The 20,792-nt window shown below is 49.8% G+C and overlaps 1 protein-coding gene across 1 annotated transcript in view; it reads right to left on the reverse strand.

Annotated features, from left to right (window-relative positions):
• XKR6 (XK related 6) overlaps positions 1-10,916 on the reverse strand; it is a 198,345-nt gene extending 187,429 nt beyond the window's left edge. The window contains exon 1 of the mRNA XM_069850662.1: positions 10,144-10,916. Coding sequence (XP_069706763.1) covers positions 10,144-10,847 — 704 coding nt within the window. The 5' untranslated portion in view covers positions 10,848-10,916. The remainder of the gene's footprint in view (positions 1-10,143) is intronic.
• Positions 10,917-20,792: the final 9,876 nt, after the last annotated feature.

Consider the following 20,792-nt stretch of genomic DNA (forward strand, 5'->3'; position numbering starts at 1 on the left):
CCGAAGAGTTAAACTGTTCTTCTTATACAAAAGAAACTGGGGAAACGGTGATTTTCCCAGGCACCGGAATTCTCTGCAGACTTACAGGGATACCTGTCATCCTCCTGCTTAAGCAGACAAGCCTGAGCCACCCTGCTGAATGGACCCTGCAGCCCATTGCTCCTCTAGTTTTGTGGAGAGCTGTGAAGCTCAGCACCCACTGTGCAAGCAGAAGCACAGCTTATCAGCCCTGCCCCACAGAAAACCCTACTGAGCAAGACTCACGAGCTAAAGGAGGCTCCGGCAGGCAGCCACACTCCTCTGTCGCTTGGGTTTGATTTGCCTTTTCCACAGGTTTAATTAGGAAGGTGATAAAGGCAGCTCCAGGTGCCAGATGCCCTTTGCATCATGGCTCCTGAAGAGTTTTTAATAAGAGCCCTGCCAAATTGGTGGGGGCTTTAAAGCAAATTTTTCCCACAATCAAAACGACCTGCAAAGGTGGAAAGGGTGATAAAGCACATCAACCTACTGAGTTTTTCCAGCGTAAGTGCAGACCTCTGCAGTGTTAATCTACTCCTGTTTACAACAGGCTTCTCTCTTTCAGGGCCCATTCGCAGACCATCTAAGGCACATTCGTGATGCACTTCAGACTTAGTCCAATTTCCCAGGGGAGTTTTGGGACAAGTGAGAATATGCACAGGAAGAACACGAATCTGTTAGAGCAAGTCCAGAAGTGGCCACAAAGGTGATCTGAGGGCTGGAGCATCTCCCATATGAGGACAGGCTGAGAGAGTTGGGCTTGTTCAGCCTAGAGAACAGAAGGCTCTATGGAGACCTTACAGCAGCCTTCCAGTACTTAAAGGGGGGCTACAGGAAAGCTGGGAAGGGGCTCTTTGTCAGGGAATGCAGAGATAGGATGAGGGGAATGGTTTGAAGCTGAAAGAGGGGAGATTTAGTTTAGATATTAGGAAGAAATGTATTCCTGTGAGGGTGGTGAGGCACTGGCACAGGTTGCCCAGAGAAGCTGTGGAAGTCCCATCCCTGAAGGTGTTCAGGGCCAGGTTGGATGGCGCTTTCAGCAAATGATTCAGTGGAAGATGTCCCTGCCCATGACAGGGGGCTTGGAACTGGATGGGCTTTAAGGTCCTTTCCGACCCAAACCGTTCTATGATTCTGTGATTCTAAGCCTATCCCCTCAACACATCCTGTGCAAGAGGGAATACAATACACAGGTATTCATTTGGGATGCAAAGATTCGCAACTGCCTCTGCATCAGGGAAACCAAATCCTCCTAGCGTGCAACCATGCAGAGGAAGAAGAGGTCTTGGTGAGAAAGGCTCTGAACTTGAAAACAGGAGGTTTCAGCAAAGCTGCCAATTCTGCACAGGAACTTCTGTGCAGCTGAAGGCAGTTAAGGACATACTGTGAATATTTCATACGTGAACCTGAGCTCTCACAGAGTTCAGAAGAAAGGAGACGTGAGGAGAAGCACAGTCTTCACGTCCCGTTATGGTTTTGGGGACACATCTAAGATTGCCTTTTGCTCTATTTTTTGTCTCTTGGCCAAGATCCGATTTTGCTCTAACAGGGCTGCTGATTCAGCTAGGGCTTCTAGACACTGATGGAAGGAATAACACATCCATTTATACCAAAATAATGGAAGCAGACAGACACATGCTATCTGAGCGTGTGTGTACTTGAAAGGGAGTACTCAGTCCGTGGGTCAGACCAGCAAGGTAAAGGTGACTCCTATGCTACAGCAGTTACATATAACCAACCATAGGCTAAAACAGGAACACAGGATGGTGGGCAATATGAATTCCTGCAGTGGAAGGAGTTTCAAAAAAACAAAAAAATCAAAGCCCAGCTACAGTAATCTGCAGTGGGCTGCTCCCAGCCACACCGGGACAGGGCATTTGGCTCTGTCCCACAAGCCAAGGAGACGTTCGAAGCATCCTTGACACCGCAGGCATCACCAGTTGCCAAGGACATTGGACATGCCTGCGGATGTGCCTTGCAAAGATTGTGTTGTTCAGCTCCACAGAGCTAGTAATGCAAGTTGTTCCTCCCACCAGAGACTGCTGCCAGGTTTGAAGATTTTCTAAAGATCCTTCTCCCTAGGAAAGCTCTTCCCACATTTTTTTGGGATCCCATTTGGAAAAGCATCTCAGTGCTGGAAGGCAGTCATAGCAGACTAGGGTATCAATCTAGCACAGCAGCAGAGAGTGGGTCAATGAAGTAGCAATATTCGGCTCATGTTCTTTGCTTACACCTCCTTTAATTACAACTTAATTTTATCTCTAGCTATAGCAAAGCATAACTCCAATTCATCGCTCCTCCTGCCTAAAAGCTTTCAGGCGTTAAAACACTGGCTTACACTACCACTGATTTTCATGAGGTGCTAAAAATCAAGTCAGGATTCAGGGGAAATAAAGCAAAATAAAAGATATAGGGAGAAGTTCTGCGAGGGATCCAGACTTCTCCATAGGCCCACCTTCATTCCCCAAGGAAAATTACATGTTTGACGTCCAATTTCTGTTCCTTACAGTCTCAAGACAGCGAAAGCGGCTCTCCTCCAAAGAGATGCTTTATCACCATCAGTTCTACCTCCATCCTTTTCATTAAAGGAAATGCTCCCTGAACAACCTACATTTTTTTCTGAGAGGAGAACCACTGCAAAGAATAAAGCTAGCTCAATGCAGCTAAAAGCAAAATGGAAGTGTCTAGAAAGGTGGAAAAGAGAGAGCTTATAATTTCAACATTAAAAAAACCAGATGAACCATCTTTTCTCCTTCTCTTGACACCCTGCCTCCCCTCCACCAGGATGAGGGCTTTCAGGTTGCCACTGGCATCAGAGATAAAGCTGTAGGGCACATGGAAAAACAGGCAAGACTGGCTTTCCTAGAGTTCAGTGTGAAGCCTGAGCAACTGGAAGGGGTCAAAAGCCAAGCAGGTGGTAGCATTTAGGAAAGCAGCCTGCAGTCCAACCTCAAAGCAGCCACCTTCCCTTGTAGTTTTCAGACTCCTGGAGATGGTCTCTTGAAAATACCTCACACTGGTGTCCCTGTCTTGAAAGCCATGGCAACTTTATGCTGGTTCCACTAAGAACAAAGCCAGGCCACCAAAGGATTTTTGCTTCTACTTCCTCCTCCCCAAATACCATGGCAGCTGTCGTCACCACAGGATCACTTCACCCACACAGCATCTTGTGCCCACCTGGGTCCTCCTCAACAGCATCCCCACTTCCAAGAGGAAACCAAATTCCAGTTTCTCCTCAAAATCCCACTCACCCACCTTCCCAAGCCATGCTGTGGCTGCAGAAACACTGAATTGCATGGGAAGGTGAGTTCCCACCACATCAGGGCAGCACATTATTTGTCTGAAGTCAAGGTTTGGAGAAAACTCTGCCCTCCCAAGGCTGGCAGAGCAGATCTGCTTCAACATCTGTGGTTTGACCCCCTCTAGTGGGTAGCAGTCAACAAGACATGGAGCCTCACCACCACCCCGCAAGCAATGGAGACCCTACTCAAGTGATACAGCTTTTTTTTGTGATTATTATAATGATGATTATTTTTACACACACACAACCTACCTGCCTTGCACTTCATATTCAATGTCTTCAGACCTCTACACCCACAGCACTTACAGAGATCCCACAGAAAACTCTCAGAAACAGGGGCAGAATGGGTAAGGTTTTCAGAAGGAAATATCACCTCGCTGGAAAAAAAACCCACCCAATCTTACATCCCAGACGTGATTTTGTAGGGAGAACATATTTATCATCTATCCCAGTATGTCTTCTCTCTGCCAACTTGTCAAAAGCTGACAAAACTCCATACTATAAAAGCAAGCTGTTAAAACTTGGCTAAAGGGAAGAACTTAGCTGCCAGACAAGCTAACCAGAAAAAAAAAGCTGAAAAAAAAATATTTGCGCGTGCCAGGACAGGCAGTAAATTCACAGAAAGGCTCTACAGAGCTGAACATCGGACTCGATGATCCGGTGGGTCTCTTCCAACCTGGTGATTCTATGATTCTATGATCCCAAACTGAGACAGTGAGGCAGCATTAGGTCGGCAGCTCTCTGTTCATCTCCCATTTCAAGAGACTTAGGCAGAGCTGTAGCTGCCTGGATAGCTAAACTATCCAAAGTTGCATGTTGTCCAACTCACAGTTCATCCCAAAACAAAGTATTTTAGTACAGCCTAAACACACTCATCACATTGTCATTAAATAACACATATTCCATTTAAATCATTGATTCATCCTTCCACCTCCAGGCATGCCAAAAGATGAACAACTCATAGATCTGGTCTTTCCACTAATAAACACAATGTCAAGCCTTTGCCTAAATATTAGGAATTTTTCTTTTAATCACACACGTACACAAGGTGGTTTTAATGTCAAAACAGTGACAAGGGTAGTTCTGGTTTGTTTGTTTTTTTTACAGAATGTTTTGCTTCTAAATATGCATTCAAATCAGTTTCAAAACCAAAACCCACTAACAGATTACATTCAAGTCACGAAACTTACCCTTACTGACAGTTTCACAGACACGAGAGCAATTTCCAGCTGATCAGCATTCATTTAGCTCAAAATCCACATACTGTTAATCCAATGGAATCCAATAAGGATTTCCTTATAGCGTTCGACCACATGAAGGATTGTACTTTATGTTCTGAACCTCCAGGACAGCAATCATGACCCACTAACCCACTTATAACTGAGGTTAACCAAAGGTACATCAGACACAGAAGTTATACTCTTAATTGCCATTATTACAACTTATGCAACTCTTCAAGATAAGAAAACTTGAAGTCAAAATTGCTTCTCTTGAACTCACACAGCTGAATGGCTTCAGCAAAAGCAACAGCTCTGGCAAGCTCTGATGCTAACTTGCCTTCAGCCCATTTCCAGCAAAACCACAGCACAGCAATGTCCCTCCTCAATGAAAAACCCTTCTGCAGCATGAAGCACAGCAGCTCAGTAGAGAGCAGAATAGGACCCAACTGGCATCCTTCACTTTTTGGACAGCCTGGCTGAATCGTTCTAGCTTTCAAGATAGTCTAGGAGATTTGAGATGAAAGGTAAAAACTGTAGATTCATAAAGATTAAAAAACCCAGAATCTGAGATTTACCAGATCACATTTGAGATCATACCACTTAAAGTAGCAATTAAATACACATATATCAAAATTCACACACACACGTATCTTTAAAATGTGTATGTATACTTTATTTCCAGCAGCCACTACAGGCAGGCAGCGTTAACACAGCCTTAAGTTCTCAGCTGAGCCAAAATCAACCACAAAACCCCAGAAATATCACTAAGCACACACATACCCCCTCCCCCCGCCAAGTACCAGCACTGCCCCCTCCCAGCATTCCTGGCTGGTCACGACTCTATCTGAACAGGACAACAGAGGACATGGACAGAAGGCAAATCTCCCACTAGATTGCTCAGAAACAATCGGCTACTTCTCCCACAATCCTGACAAAATGAACAATCTTGCTAAAATAAGAGCCCGATGTAGGTTTATATTTCTGCCATAAAATGTTATTGATTCATCCCCTTATTGGCAAAACTTCCCAATATTTAGGAGAAGTCATCCTTCCAGGAACTGTATAACCCCCCAAATCAAAACCCAGACTGCCTAACACTCACCAAGCAGCAAGCCCTTGGCAATTCGGGATGAGGATTTCTGTACAACTCTAACCTGCCCCCTCTATTCTCTAAAATTTTGCTTCCAGCTGCTGAGCAATAGCCCCAAACATCCTCTACACAACCTACAATCCCGATGTTGCCACAGGCAGTCGCAGCGCGTATCCGTGAGCGTGCAGGAAATCACGCTTGGTGCATTATGCACTGAACTTAAGACTGTCCTAGGTCTTCCTCCTTCATCCCCACATACAAACTTCTTAACAGCATGAAGCAATTTAGCTACAGGCAAGCAGCGCTAAAACAGCGCCTTCCAGCATTAGTCCCATCACCACATTCAAGATTAATTTTAATGGCATTTGCAATAGCTATAGTGGGAATGAGAAAAGACACCCTTGTGGAGGACAGCCCACCAATCCCAGGAAGTTAATTCCTTGAAGTTAATTCCTGCTCCGGTCAGATATTGGGAGCCAGCTCCACGCCGACCAGACTGTTCGGCGTGTTTTAAGAAGCAGGAGCTGTTTGCTAGTGAGACTGGTGATGAACAGGAAAGCTCCCTCCTTTCACCTAACGAGATCCGCTCTGCAGAGCTCCTTTTCGGTCCCTTCTGGCAGTCTCAGCCCTGCATAACCTCGGAAGCAAACATTTTTCTCTGCATTAACAAAGTCTGGGCAACCTGAGCTTTGCTTCTTCATATTACGGGAGAAAATCCCCCCTCCAGATGCCCGGCATCTGTCTCTGCGGGCATCGCTTCAGTGTCCCCACCGTGTGCAGGGGTACGGGGTGGTTTTGCAAATGCCGGCTCTCACCACAGCTAACACACAATCATTTATTTCTGCTTGGAAGGGAAAAAATCCCAGCCTGACAGAGGAGCATCTGCATGGAGAACTGGAGATCAGGACTCAGGAGCAGCAGGGAAAGCAAGAGAAAGGGTCGCGTTCCAATTCATCATCGCGTTCCAATTCATCATCCTCACACGCATCACCCGCAGACATCCCCCAGCCCAAATCTCGACTGCAAAATAATAATAATAACAAGCCCCTCAGCAGAAGTGCTTTCAGCACCACACAAATGACATTGAAGATGCAGAAGAAATATGTATTTGCAGTCCCTCTGCACGATTCCATGGGCTCGTTTCCTGGGTAGAGGTTTCAGGCACCCTTCCCACGCAGATCCCCTCCCCTCCCTCGGCTTCTTTAAAGATAAACAAACTATCTTTGATGTGTGTATTCGTTTTATCCGGAGAGAGGGGTGTCCTCGGCAGAGGTGTCAAGGCCCTCCCCTGCCTCCACCCCCGCACCCCATCCCCCAGGCTCAACCACGCTGGCTCCATCTTAACTCCAGCCACTTCTTCCCCGGTTTCAGTAGGCAGCAGGGTTAACCCCTTCGGCTTCCCAGACGAGGGAGGGGGGGAGAAAGGACCTCCCCATCAATCACCAGTTTCTGCCTCCCCCTTCATCTTTTTTCTCATCCATATTCTCCCGCCCCCCCAAAAAAAAGACTCCTGCAATCCACCGGGGAGGTTATTTTAGCCCCATTAATTCATCTAGGAAATGCCAACGCAGAGATATTAACCCTTCCTGCAAGCTCCTCCAGGGCTTCTCCATGACGTAACATCTTCCCCCCCCCCCCGCCTTAAAACAATTCACCGTCTTCTCCCTATTTTAGATGCCATAACCCCCAACCAGCCCCATCTGCAGCCTCTTCCCTTCAGTCTAACCCATCCATGGGGTAGAGGGGTGCATCCATCACCCTGTGACACAACCCGGAGACTTCCCTCCACCATCCGCACTTCATGCCCCTTCCATGTCATTATGAACCATCTCGGAGGACCCTGAGCCACAGCCGGGTCTTTCCAGTTGTCCTTACAACACCCCCTTCCGTAAGAACCGACATCTCTCTGCAAGTGTTAGCATCTACAGGCTTTTCATCCTGGAGCATCCCTCCCTGCCTCCTCCTCCTCCATCTCTTTTGGGGTAGCATTAATGCAATTTCCAGCTCGCTCTGGCGGATGCTTTTTTATTCCCACCGAGCCGGGGGTCACCTCCCAGAATGTTCCCTGTCCAGTATCTCCCTTGCCCCAGAACCTCCACCACTGGGGCGGCACAGTCCCCATCCCTGACCTTCAGTCTCACACCTGCAACCCCAACGCTGTCCCCACTCTCCCCAGAAGAAGGCTTCTTCTGTCGCCAAAGCCACAGCCCAGGCATCACGCTGCAGTTTTCCACTCCCACAACCTGCTCCTTCTGTACGGGCTGGGGGGCAGCGAGCTGGGGGGTTCCTCCTCCGCCAGGTGAGGAGATGCTCTCGGGGACGGATGCGACCCTCACCCCCTCATCATCTGCAAGGGATTCGATACATGCCAGGAGGACACCAGCCGTCTGGAAACAGCACATCCCAGCACTCAGCAGCTGAGGGTCTGCCGTCCACCCCTCTGCAGACCCTCTCTGGAGCAGCTCCCCGCTTTCTGTGGGATTTTTCCTTTGCCTTCCCCAGCACCAGAAGGGAAGCCGTGGGGTAAGACCTGCCCAGGGCCACAGGACTTCCTTGCTCAGTGCTGCTGGTGCAAGGGTCACCCCCAGTCCTGCCTCCACACTGTCACCCACCAGGGGTCCCCTCCACCAGCTCCTGCCCCCCCAGCCCATCCTACCCCACGTGTGTGGGGAAAGCCTACCCCATCCCTTGAGGCACCATCTATAGCCCCATGGAGCTGGAACCACTTCCAGTTCCAGCTCTCTTAGGGGCACCAATCCGTGTCCCTTCCAGGCTATGAGGTGACAGCAGCCCCCATTCCTCTCTCCCCAGCCCCACAGACTCATTTTGGGGGGCATCTCTCCTCCCTTCAGGACTCCCCTCAGTGAAACGGTGCTCACTCCATATATCCACATGGAGAGCGCCAACCCAACATCTTGCTTGAACCAATGTACCCCACTCCTCCCACCTCAGCCCCACAGCCACATTTTGGGGAACTTCTCTTCACCTTAAAGACTACAAGATGCCACTGATTCACGTCTATCTCAGACCATGAGCTGACAGCAATCCCCATCCATCCCATCTCAGCCACAGGACAGTGAGCCAGCTTCACCTCAAAGCATGAGGTGACACTGACCCACGTCCATCTCAGACCACGAGGTGAAACTGACTTCCACTGCCCCACTTCAGCCAGGGGACAGTGACCCACATCAAAACATGACAGGACACCGAAGAATGTCCATCTCAGATCATGAGGTGACACTGATCCACAACCACCTCATCCAAGGGACAGTGACCCATCTCCACTTCAGACCGCAAGGTGACACAGACCCACATCCACCTCAGACCACAAGTGACCCTTGTCCACCTCAAACCATGACGTGACACTGACCCACAGCCATCTCAAACCAGGAGGTGACAATGACCCACATCCACCTCAGACCCCAAGATTGACACTGATACATGCACACCTTGGACCTGGCAATGGCCCACTGCCACCTCAAACCAAGAGGTGACACAGCCCCGCATCCATCCCCAACTAGGAGATAACACTGAGCCATGTCCACCCCACCTCAGCCAGAGGACATCAACGCACATCCACTTCTAACCATGAGGTGACACTGACCCATGTCCACCTCAAAGCACAAGGTGACACTGCCCCACATCCCTCTCAAATCAAGAGGTGACACTGACCCGCAGCTGTCTTAAACCACGAGGTGACACTGACCCATGTCCACCTTTAACCACAAGGTGACAACAACCCACGTCCCCCTCAAGCCAGAAGGGACTCTGCCCCACGTCCCTCTCGAACCAGGAGGTGACACTGCCCCACATCCACCTTTAGCCAGGAGGTGATACTGCCCCACGTCCATCTTTAACCACGAAGGGACAATGACTCACGTCTCCCTTGAACCAGGAAGGTCCGTGCCCCACGTCCCCTTCTAACCAGGAGGGTCCTTGCCCCGTGCCCCCTCGAACCAGGAGGTGACATTAACCCACGTGCCCCTGGCACCAGGAGGTGAACTGCCCCATGTCCCCTTGAACCAGGAGGTGAACTGCCCCACGTCCCCTCGAACCAGCGGGTGACACTGCCCCACATCCCTGTGGAGCCAAATGACCCTGCCCCGCGTCCCTCTGGAGCCAAGTGACCCTGCCCCACGTCCCCCTCTAACCAGCAGGCGACACTGCCTCGCATCCCCCTGGCACCAGGAGGGTCCCTGCCCCGCGTCCCCCTCTATCCAGGAGGGACCCTGCCCTGCGTCCCCCTCTAACCAGGAGGTGACATTGCCTCGCATCCCCCTCTAACCAGGAGGCGACATTGCCTCGCATCCCCCTGGCACCTGGAGGGTCCCTGCCCCGCGTCCCCCTCTAACCAGGAGGGTCCCTGCTCCGCATCCCCCTGGCACCAGGAGGGTCCCTGCCCCGCGTCCCCCTCTATCCAGGAGGGTCCCTGCTCCGCATCCCCCTGGCACCAGGAGGGTCCCTGCCCCGCGTCCCCCTCTACCCCGGAGGGTCCCGCCCGCGCCGCCGCTCACCTCCAGACCTGCCCCATCTGCAGCAGGTGGATGACGGACTGCCAGACCCAGACGGAGATCCTGCAGAGGCGCTGCGCCCCGGGGGTGGCGGGTGCCCCGCGGCGGCCGACGGCTCCCATCATGGGCGGCCCGCGGCTGCTCAGCCCCTGCACGGCGCCCAGCCCGCCGCCCGTGTAGTCCTGCACGAACCATCGGAAGCTGAGGATCTGCACCAGCACCGAGGGCAGCAGGACGAAGGCCAGCGTCAGCCCGCACCACACGTAGTCCCGCCGCCCGTAGTGGTGCAGCGCCAGCCACAGGTCCGTGCCCACGTCCCCCAGCAGCACCAGCAGCGCCAGCACGATCCACAGGCAGTCCAGCCACGGCCGCTCGGCCCCCGCAACGACCTGCGGACCCTCGGCGGCGGGAGCGGGAGCGGGGGGGCGCGGGGCCAGCGGCTCGGCGGCGGCGGCGGCGGCCGCCCGCCCGAAGAGGCTGCGCAGGCAGGCGCTCCGGCAGCCCCAGTAGCAGGACGACGTGTTGCAGCAGTGGCAGATGTGCAAGGAGCTGCTGCCGCCCGGCTCCTCCGCACCCTCGGCCGCCGCTGCCCCGACGCCGCCGCAGACGCCCGCCGCCGCCGCCGCCGCCGCCGCCTCGTCCAGGTTGTGCAGCTGGGCGAAACCCACGCCGCCGCCGCCGCCGCCGCCATCCGACTTGGCCGCCATCTTGCCGCCGCCGCGACTCCGGCCCCTTCGCCGGGCGCGCTCGCTCGCTCTGCCCCCCCCCCGTCCCCGCTCCCGGCGCCCCCCCCAGCCCCGCCGCCTGCCCGCCCGCCTGCCCGCCCGCCGCTTCCGGGGGCGGCGCCTCCTCCGCCGGCCCCTCCGCCCGGCCCCCTCCGCCCGGCCCCCTCCGCCCGGCCCCCTCCGCCGGCCCCTCCGCCCGGCCCCCTCCGCCGGCCGCCTGGCGGCAGCCCCGGATCCCCGCCGAGGCTGAGCCCGCCGGCCGGAGCCGCTGCACCACTGCCCGCCGCGCCGCTCCCACCGCACCGGCCCCCGTTGCTGCTCATTGCACCAGCACCCATCGCACCGGCTCCCGTTGCACCAGTTCCCACTGCTGCCCATTGCACCAGTGCCCATCGCACCGGCTCCCATTGCATCAGTTCCCATTGGACTGATTCCCTTTCCACCAGTTCCCATTGCACCAGCACCCATTGCACCAGTTCCCATTGCATTGCACCGGCTCCCACTGATGCCCATTGCACTGGCTCCCGTTGCACCAGTTCCCGTCGCACCAGCTCCCGTTGCACTGGTACCCATTCCATCAATTCCCATTGCACTAGTGCCCATTGCACTAGTTCCCATCGCACTGGCTCCCGTTGCACCAGTTCCCACTGCACTGATTCCAATTGCACTAGTACCCATTGCACAGGTACCCATTGCACCAGTTCCCGTTGCACCAGTTCCCACTAATGCCCATTGCACTGGCTCCCGTTGCACCATTTCCCACTGCTGCCTGTTGCACCAGTGCCCATTGCACCAGCTCCCATTGCATCAGTTCCCATTGGACTGATTCCCTTTCCACCAGTTCCCATTGCACCGGCTCCCATTGCTGCTCATTGCACCAGCACCCGTTGCACCAGCTCCCGTTGCGCTGGTAGCTATTCCATCGGTTCCCATTGCACCAGTGCCCATTGCACTAGTTACCATCGCACTGGCTCCCATTGCTGCCCATTGCACCAGTGCCCAATGCACCGGCTCCCATTGTGCCAGTTCCCACTGCACTGATTCGAATTGCAGTGGTATCCAATTGCACTGGTACCCATTGCACCAGTGCCTGTTGCACTGCTGCCCATTGCACCAGCTCCCATTGCTGCCCATTGCACCAGTGCCCATGGCACCAGGTCCCATTGCTGCCCATTGCACCAGCACCCATTGCACCAGTTCCCATTGCTTCCCATCGCACCGGTGCCCAATGCACCGGCTCCCATTGCACCAGTTCCCACTGCACTGATTCCAATTGCACTGGTACCCATTCCACCAGTGCCCATTGCACCAGCGCCCAATACACCGGCTCCCATTGCTGCCCATTGCACCGGGGCCCATTGCACCAGTGCCATTGCTGCCCATCACACCGGCTCCCATTACTGCTCATTGCACCAGCACCCACTGCCGCCCATTGCCGCAGTTCCTGTTGCACTGTCACTTCCTGCTACCCTCCTCTTTGTTCCCACTGCACTGGCACCCCCTGCTTCCCACTGCACCAGTTCCCACTGCACCAGCACCCACTAGTGCTCTCCATCCTACTCCCACTGAACCAGCACACGCTGCTGCCATTGCACCAGTCCGCATTGCACAGGCAACCAGCAGTGCCCGTTGCCCCACTGGCACTGCAGAAGCTCCCATTGAAGCAGAACCAACTGCTGCCTGTTGCACCACACCTCATTCCACCAGAACCCACTGCTGCCCTCCGCCCTATTCCCATTGCATTGGTACCCACTGGTGCTTTCTGCACCACTCCCATTGCACTGGCATGGTGTCCTCTGCTCCATTCCCATTGCACCAGCACCCACTGCTGCAATTCCTGTTGCCCCGGCACGCTCTGCTGCCCTCCTCCTTGTTCCCACTGCTGCTCGCTGCACCAGTTGCCACTGCAGCACTTCCCACTGCACCAGCATTCACTGCCCTTCTCCCTCTCCCCTCTCTCTCACCACCCATAGGATCCATTATGCTTCTTCCACGAACCCCCATGCACTGACACCAGCGTCCTCCAGACCATCCTCAACTGGGTCTCCTTCTGCTGGCCCCATCCCACTCCCAGATCTGCTCCCTGGCCCAGCCTCTGTCCTGCAGTGCCACCTCCCTGTCCCTGTGCCCTGCTCACCCTCAAATCCCAGGGCCACCACTCACTCTGCCCACTCAGCTAGACTGCCTCCCCCTTCCCACCACCAGCTGCTCCCTGGTACATGCTGGATCCTGGCTCTCCTCTGAGTTTCTCTTCACGTTTTCCCTTCCTTACAGGGTGAAGCGAACCGTCCAGCTCCCCTGCATGGGCCCAACTGCCTGCTGGGGGAAACAAACCTCTGACAAGCTGAGGAAGCAGCTCCCAGATCTGGTTTTAGGATCTGCATGGGGCTAAGCTGCACCCCAGGCACATGTTTCATCGACGACCTGCTGGCAAGCTGAGAAAACGCAGGGTAATAGTATGATAGAATGGTTTGGGTCAAAAGCCCATCCTGTTTGTTTCCCCCTGCCATGGGTAGGGACACCTTCCGCTGGATCAGGCTCATAGCCTCATCCAACCTGGCCTTGAACGTCTCCAGGGATGGGGCAGCCACACCTTCTCTGGGCAACCTGGGCCAGCGCCTCACCACCCTCACAGGAAAACATTTCTTCCAAATACCTCATCTCAATCTCCCCTCTTTCAGTTGAAAACCACCCCCCTTGTCCTATCCCTGCACTCCCTGACAAAGAGACCCTCCCCAGCTTTCCTGTTGGCAAAGGAAACCAAATTCAAGGACCTTCTCCCCTGCTTCCCTTTCCACCCATTCATGTTTGTTCATTCATGTCTCTGTCTTTTCTTTGCTGTCTCGTGCTGTCCTCTGTAGGTTACAATCTCCCCTCTTTTCTGCTGGGTTTTTTTTTTTCCCTGTCAGATAAGTGTCCTTCTTCCAGATGCTCCTTCTCCAACTCTCTTACTCTCCCACGGGCTCTTGCTTCTGCCTCTTGCTGTGGGAGCTTGAATTTGGCACTTTCTTTTCTTTTTTGGGGCTCCAGAACTAGCTGCCAAAGTTGCTGCTTTGCAGAGTCTAAATTTCAACAGGGAAAAAAACACTCAAGCAGGTAGAAAGGTGCACGAATGCAGATAAAATACTTCCAGGGAGGGAAAACTAATTTTGTTTTGAGAAGAGTGGGAGGACTTGCGTATGGGAAATAAGCTGTCTGGGAAGCATGTGGTTGGCCTTTCTGAGTGATGTCGGAGGAGTTCAAAAGTTTTGCACAGTCTGAAAGACGCTGTTGGGTTTGAAATGGTTGGATCCTCTTATAGCAGTGAAACAGAAGAAAGGAAGCAGAAAACAAAGCTTTGTGCATTGTCCAGATGAATTCTGATGGATCCCTGTGTGACCAAATCAAAGCTATTTGCAGTGCGTGAAACTTTGGCACAAAGTTCTTCAAAAGGGGAAAACTGGTATTATAAATGCAATGGGATTGGAGAGGACGTGATCCCATGGATACCTGTATGTTGAATTCAAATCTTGCAAAAAGTCCCTTATTTTCTGCTGACTTATGCTCTGCAAGAAATATGAATAAGGAGATAAAGGAGACGAATGCCATGAATATATTTAGTCTAGGAATCAGAAGATCCTTCCAGTAGGAGTAACAGAGACTAAAAAAAGACACAAACTCAACTTGACCAAAATGTGCATGGAGCATGGTTAATAATATAGATGTAATATAAAATTACTCTCCAGTTTGGCACTTCAAAATCTAAGCAGCAAATACACGTGTTATTTCTCACAGCACTAAGAAATAAGGACTCTGGGACCTGTATTCTTGGCTGAGAGGCACCCATATTAAGCTTAAACTTTCATTTTGCAGTGCAATGAGATATAAATGGAAGCATTCCTCATTCGTTCAAAGTTTTCCATGCAGCAGATTTGCTACATAAGATTTGAAAACAAAAGGAAAAAAAAAGAAAAAAGAAAAAAAACCAACAAACCAGCACAGAAGAAATGAAACTATTTAGTCTTATTATTTAAATACAAGTGTAGGTGCACGCTGCACTTCATCAACCAATAAAGGGGCAGAAGAGTCATCTGTTTTGATACAAAAACAACCCAAACTTGTGTGATGAGCCATATGGGTGGGAGAAAACAGAAGTTAAAGATTTTAGTGTTGGCATGCTAGATGAGAAAAACAGTGGCTTGGGAATTAGATAGCATGATACAATGCGTGTTGAGACTGCCTCTGGATTTCCTGGTGCTGGTGTGGCCACCTGTGTCTTAGAAGGATGAATTCAGGCTGGAATACGTGCTGGGAAGAACCAGGAATCGATCAGAGATCAGGACAGCCTCCCTTCCTACTCTGGACTGAAAGAATTTGGCTTCTGTTGTTTAGTGAAATGAGACTGGAGAGGGAATAAGATTTTCTGTCTATAAATACATCCCAGGAAGTAAATTCGAGCCAAGGGAAAGGCGTTGTGACTCTGAACAGCAGCAGCAGAAGAGTAAATGAGTAGGAACTGGCCATGAATATATTTAGTCTAGGAATCGGAAGATCCTTCCAGTAGGAGTAACAGAGACTAAAAAAAGACACAAACTAGCTTTAACACATAGCTTGATATACATATACATACATATACAAATTTGAAACGATAAACAGTTGGGATCAAAGCCCTTGAAAAGTTTTCCAGCCCAGATCATCTCTCCTTGGAAAGATCTTGTCCATTTTGGCGTATGGTGCACTACATTCCTTCCTGCATCAGGCAATGAGTCACGGATACATGACTCCGTGGGTGGCCAGAAGTGATATCTCCACCGCTTATATCTCAATTCCTGATTATCCAATGATGTTCTCCAACTCCTGCTCACTCTTCACACAGCAGAGATGCGGCTTTGATCAAAGCAGCCCATCAACCGCTCATTTACCTGGTACCCACAGCCAATGCTGCTTGGTCACTTCAGTCATGGACATGGGAAAGATCCTTTGCCCCTTCAGCCAAGAGCTGCAGTCATAGAATCACAGAGTGGTTTGGGCTGGAAGGGACATTTAAGATCATCCGGCCCTATCAGAAAGAAGATACATTAGTCAGAGCCTGTTTCTTTTATTAGCCAACACTCTATATTTTTAAGGGCTTTTTGGAAGTGGTGAATGTCAATGTCTCTTAAATCATATGTTTGAGAGGAGAAATCTTTTCTTTGTGCTAAGTGTTGACCCATGCTTCCATCATGCTGGAGGCACCTGTGTCCAGTGGTCTGGATAGACTCCAGGTGAGCCTTAATACTTCAGGTATTTATAAAACATGGATCTGTCTATGCCGTGAACTTCATTTTTTTTTTTCTGTTCTTCAGAAGCATCAGAGAGACACCAGAAACGGGGTGCGTGTTTGCTACTCCAGCAGCACCCTGCCACCCAAGGCATGGGATCGTAAACTTCTTCTGCTGGTTGGTTAAAAGGCTTTTCTTTGTCCTGATCAATATACTAATTGAGCTGTGTGGCCTTCCATCTTCCAGGCATTTATTCAGATCAGAGGAACAAACACTATTTATAGAGAGGAGCGTAAGCCAGAATCAGAGTTGTGTAAATCTGGAACTACCTCATTTGAATAACTGGGGGGCGGATCCAGCTGAATGTTTGGTGTATGTGGAGTAGTCTGCTACCAGCACCGATAATTACTATTAATGGGGATTTACTTTGAGCAAAGTAGGTCAGAAAAATGACATCTTATTTTGTCATTAGTTTCCATCAATTACTTCCATGTTGTTTGCTCAGTTCCCAAGTCAAATGAGTGTGGGCTGACAGCATTGCAAGCTCAACTTGGTATTGTCTCTAAAAATCAAACTGCATTATTTCTGCCTCATGCATCATCACTAACGATAAAGCATCCACCGTTGGAATATAGCAGGTGGCTTTGTTATTCATGCATGAGGCAGAAAAAAACTCCAGCTTCCCTTGCCATGACATTAATGTCTCCACAGCATCAGAAGTTGGATGTGTTGGTGAAGTTACTAGTTATTGCGTGAGCTTGACTTAGAAGACACTTTGGTCAGTCCTTCCGTCAATTAACTTCTGTACTTCTGTTAGACTTCTTGAATGCTATGTGTATAGAACTTTCCCATCCCTGGAGATATTCAAGACCAGGTTGGGTGAGGCTATGAGCAACCTCACCTAATTGTGTTCCTGTGATTTCTCTCCCTGTGACAACACTTTATGACATCAGGCTCTCTAGGAAAGCTGCAGAAGGTGCCGACTGTTATGCAGTGAAAAGCCAGCTCACAATCACCCTAAGAAATACCTCTAAGAGAGCCTGAGAAATGTTCTAGCTCTCCGTTTTGAGCTTTCAGTTTAGCAATGCAATCAACTGATCAGTGTTGTCAGTGACCATCAATAATCACGTTTTTGGTCTTGATTGATACCTTGACGCAACTCAACGTGACGTGTTCACACAGCTGGACCAGGTGCTTGACTTCCACTCCCAGTTCCTTACATCGCTATAATTTCACAGCAACCAAGTAGTTTTGAATGGCTTTTACACTTTCCAGGAGGTGCTGGGAGGCGTGGTTTAGTGACTGGTGGGAATGGTTGGACTCGATGATCTAGTGGCTGGATAAGCCTTCGAGAAACCTGATCCAGTGGAAAGGCATCCTTGCCCATGGTAGAGGGGCTGGAACTGCATGGGCTTTAAGATCCCTTCCTGCCCAAACCATTCTATGATGATTGTGTGATAAATATATAATTACATGAATCACAAACTTCTCTCTGTTGCACAGTAATATTATATTTAAATCACTTTATACCTCCTGAGAAATTTAAGAATTAGTATGGTCTTTGGAGGTGTCCATTAGCAAACTTAATACTTCCTGTTATCTAGACCTTACCTGCAATTATATGGTTTATTCAGCAGGTTATATCGTTTATTCAGCTCTCCTCGGGCTTTAATCTTCTGGGAGCTGCAACTATTTTCATTTATTCCTGTGTATCAAAAGAAACCTCTCTCTCCTCTTTCAGAAACACACCTTCGCAGGACACATTTTAGATGAAATCAGCTAACCCCGTGATGTTGGATGCATGATCATAGGTCCACGTGGGGACTGGCCCGTGCGGAAGAGAGTAACTACAAGAAGCTTTCTGACTGCCTGCCTTCTCTTTGCAAAGCCTGGCTGTACTTGCAGCTCTCCTGTTAAACCAACCACAAGATAATCCTCTCGGTCATGCTCTTCAAGACACTGGTTACCCATCAGGAAGAAGTGACATGACTTCATCAGCCAAAAAAGGTGATGAGCAGTACAGGGAACTGTATGTTTCTCTCCTTGGAAAAGCATTAACAACTAAGACCTCCAGTCTGATGGACTTGCTTGGTGCTCTTCCAAGCTGGGATTTAGGAAAAGCAGCTACACAGCATTTCCTACTTCCCCCCATGGGGCTCCAATGATTTAATTGGCTATGAAGGGCAGGGACGTATCTCATAGAGTAGCTGGCTGCTGTTGTCAGCGTGCCACACTGCTCTTTGGAGCTCAGTGAAAAATAAAGTTATCAGGCAATGCTTCCCCTTCTGAACTGGATGCACGGGGAGCCTGGCCGCTGTGCCAATAAGAACTGTGTGTAGCACGTACCTTTTCTGTTCTCCTGGGTCACTGGGAAAGCCAGTGAAAAGTCATGGATCATGGGAGGAAGCGAAGCTGTATTTCACACCTTAACTAAGGTAAAGTGTATTCCCTGTAACATGATCTCCCTTTCCAAACACAGTCCTTGATGCTCTTTTTAGTACCTGAAAATGCTGTAAACCTTCTCCAAACCCATGCATGTACTAAAATGAAGTATTTTCTTGTATTTAATACTGTCACAACAGAGTTGTTAATTAAATGCATGACATTTTTTATCAAATCAAATAAATACAGGATGTTGCACTAATCCCAACCTGCCTGGGTTTCCCCTTGGAGAGCAAAAAGGAAAAGGCCACTGGTGATAGCCACTCTGTTGACTGTAGCTTCTTCCATCTCCCTGTAGCTGAAACATCAGCCCAAGCATTGCCTGTTTCTAATGTGGGCTACACCACCTTGGTGTCTGTGCTTCCTCTAGTCAAGGTACTGCAGGGGAATCGTCTTCCTCTGATTTCCCACTGACCTTGTGAGATCCTCCTTAGACAATTTTTCCTAAAGCTCTACTCACCCCAAGTCTCCTTGCTTTTCCATTCTTTCTTTTCTCAAGGATGGAATTTCCATTCCCATTTTATTGCTACTGTTTATGTTGGTGGGACCTTTGCAGCCCTTCTCACCATGAAACATGTGGATTTTCTTGCTTATTTGTCTTTTTGCACTCAGTAAATCTTCTGTCCCATGCCTTGGCTCCACTGCAGCCACCATTTCTGCCAACTTCATCCTGAATAAAACTCCTTGATCTGATAGAACCCCATTTCTAAATCAGTGGGAGCCTAGATTCAGTTCCAAACCAAGACATCTAAGTGTATGCCTCCGTGAGTGAGTTGTCTGAGTTCCCACCAGGGTCAAGAAGGAGCTCACCAATGGCTCTGTTCAGTTGCCCACATGCAGACATCTGGTGATATTTGGAAGGTCACAGGCAGTCTCACCTGGTTTCTTGCTGATGCTCCAAAAGAGTATGGGTCTCCTATATCTCCTGCATCTTGGAGCAGGATGCTCCAGCCACCTTAGGGAATCTCAGCTGGCAGTAGATATTCAGAAATCACTTCTAATCCCGAGCATTCTGCTATAACTTTTGGCAGGAGCAGGGTTAGGTGCCCAGTGCACATGCACATATACCTAACTGATGTTGGTTCTAGGCACAAACAAGACCTGTTCTCCCTAAAAGCGATCAGCTTTTCTCAGTAGTAGCAGAAGTAACAAGCTTGCTTCTCCAGGGATTTTCCCACTCTGTGCCCTTGTCCTCTCCTTACTCATCCTCTCTTGGAAGGAGCAGACTCTAGTTTCAGACAGCAGCATGGGCTCTTATATCTGTTTTGAAGAGAACAACACATCTGGCTTTGCCACTTGGCATTAAGTGATATAAGGAGATGGGGCATAAATACTGTTTATTCTATGACTGAGCAAAGACCTCTTTTGTAGGATAACAGAAACACTTTATTTCTTCCTTTTATTCTCTCACCATATTAAAAGCATCACCATTTCCCTTTCTCTATTTTTAAATGCGTTTAATTAGTTTGGCTTCACACAGGTCATTTAAGATCTCAGGGGACAGATTTGCCCAGCTTGAAATGGACACTTAAGGTCTTATCTGTATGGCAAAAATGATCACGTGTCTATTTCAGACACCATCTGAAAAATAAGTATTTGTTATTCTGAAGTCTTGGTTCAGGCACACACTGTGCTTTCTGATGTGTGCACATCACCAGCGCATCCAGTTTTGGCAAGTGCTCTTATCATTTCTTCCATCTGCCAGCGCACAAAATATTTCTGAATCTGTTAATTAAGGAACTAAAGTTTTGCCCTAAGATACCAGAGTAACTGGTTTAGTTTCTTTGCAGCAAAAACTAATGCCTGCCTTGTCCATAATTACAAAAATTGTTGAGAAAAAATGATTCTGCTTTCATGTGGATTCACTTTTGTAATTTCATTGCTGAGGCTAAGTGTGGCACCCATTTAAATTATCTCCAACTCTCATTTGACTCAAGACATGCTATTTGCTAACAAAGATTCAATATGGAAAAATGGGAAGGTGAAAACTACCTCCTTCATCAACGCAAATTACAATAATCTCCTCTCTCCCACCACGTAAAAATAAACATTGAATCATCCCGGACTGCAATACCCTTCTGCAGTTAGAAATATGGATATGGAAAGGCAACACCTGCTCTCGTTTACTTAGTCGTAAAACCAAAGTTTATCTAGTGATTCCATGGCAAATACTTCAGAAGACCAACAGCAGTGTGGACTCAGACTGAAAGCATCTCTAGGAATATGCCCATCCTTAACTCTTTGG

Source organism: Phaenicophaeus curvirostris, chromosome 2, assembly GCF_032191515.1.
Source record: "Phaenicophaeus curvirostris isolate KB17595 chromosome 2, BPBGC_Pcur_1.0, whole genome shotgun sequence".
In the NCBI taxonomy this organism is placed as follows: domain Eukaryota; kingdom Metazoa; phylum Chordata; class Aves; order Cuculiformes; family Cuculidae; genus Phaenicophaeus; species Phaenicophaeus curvirostris.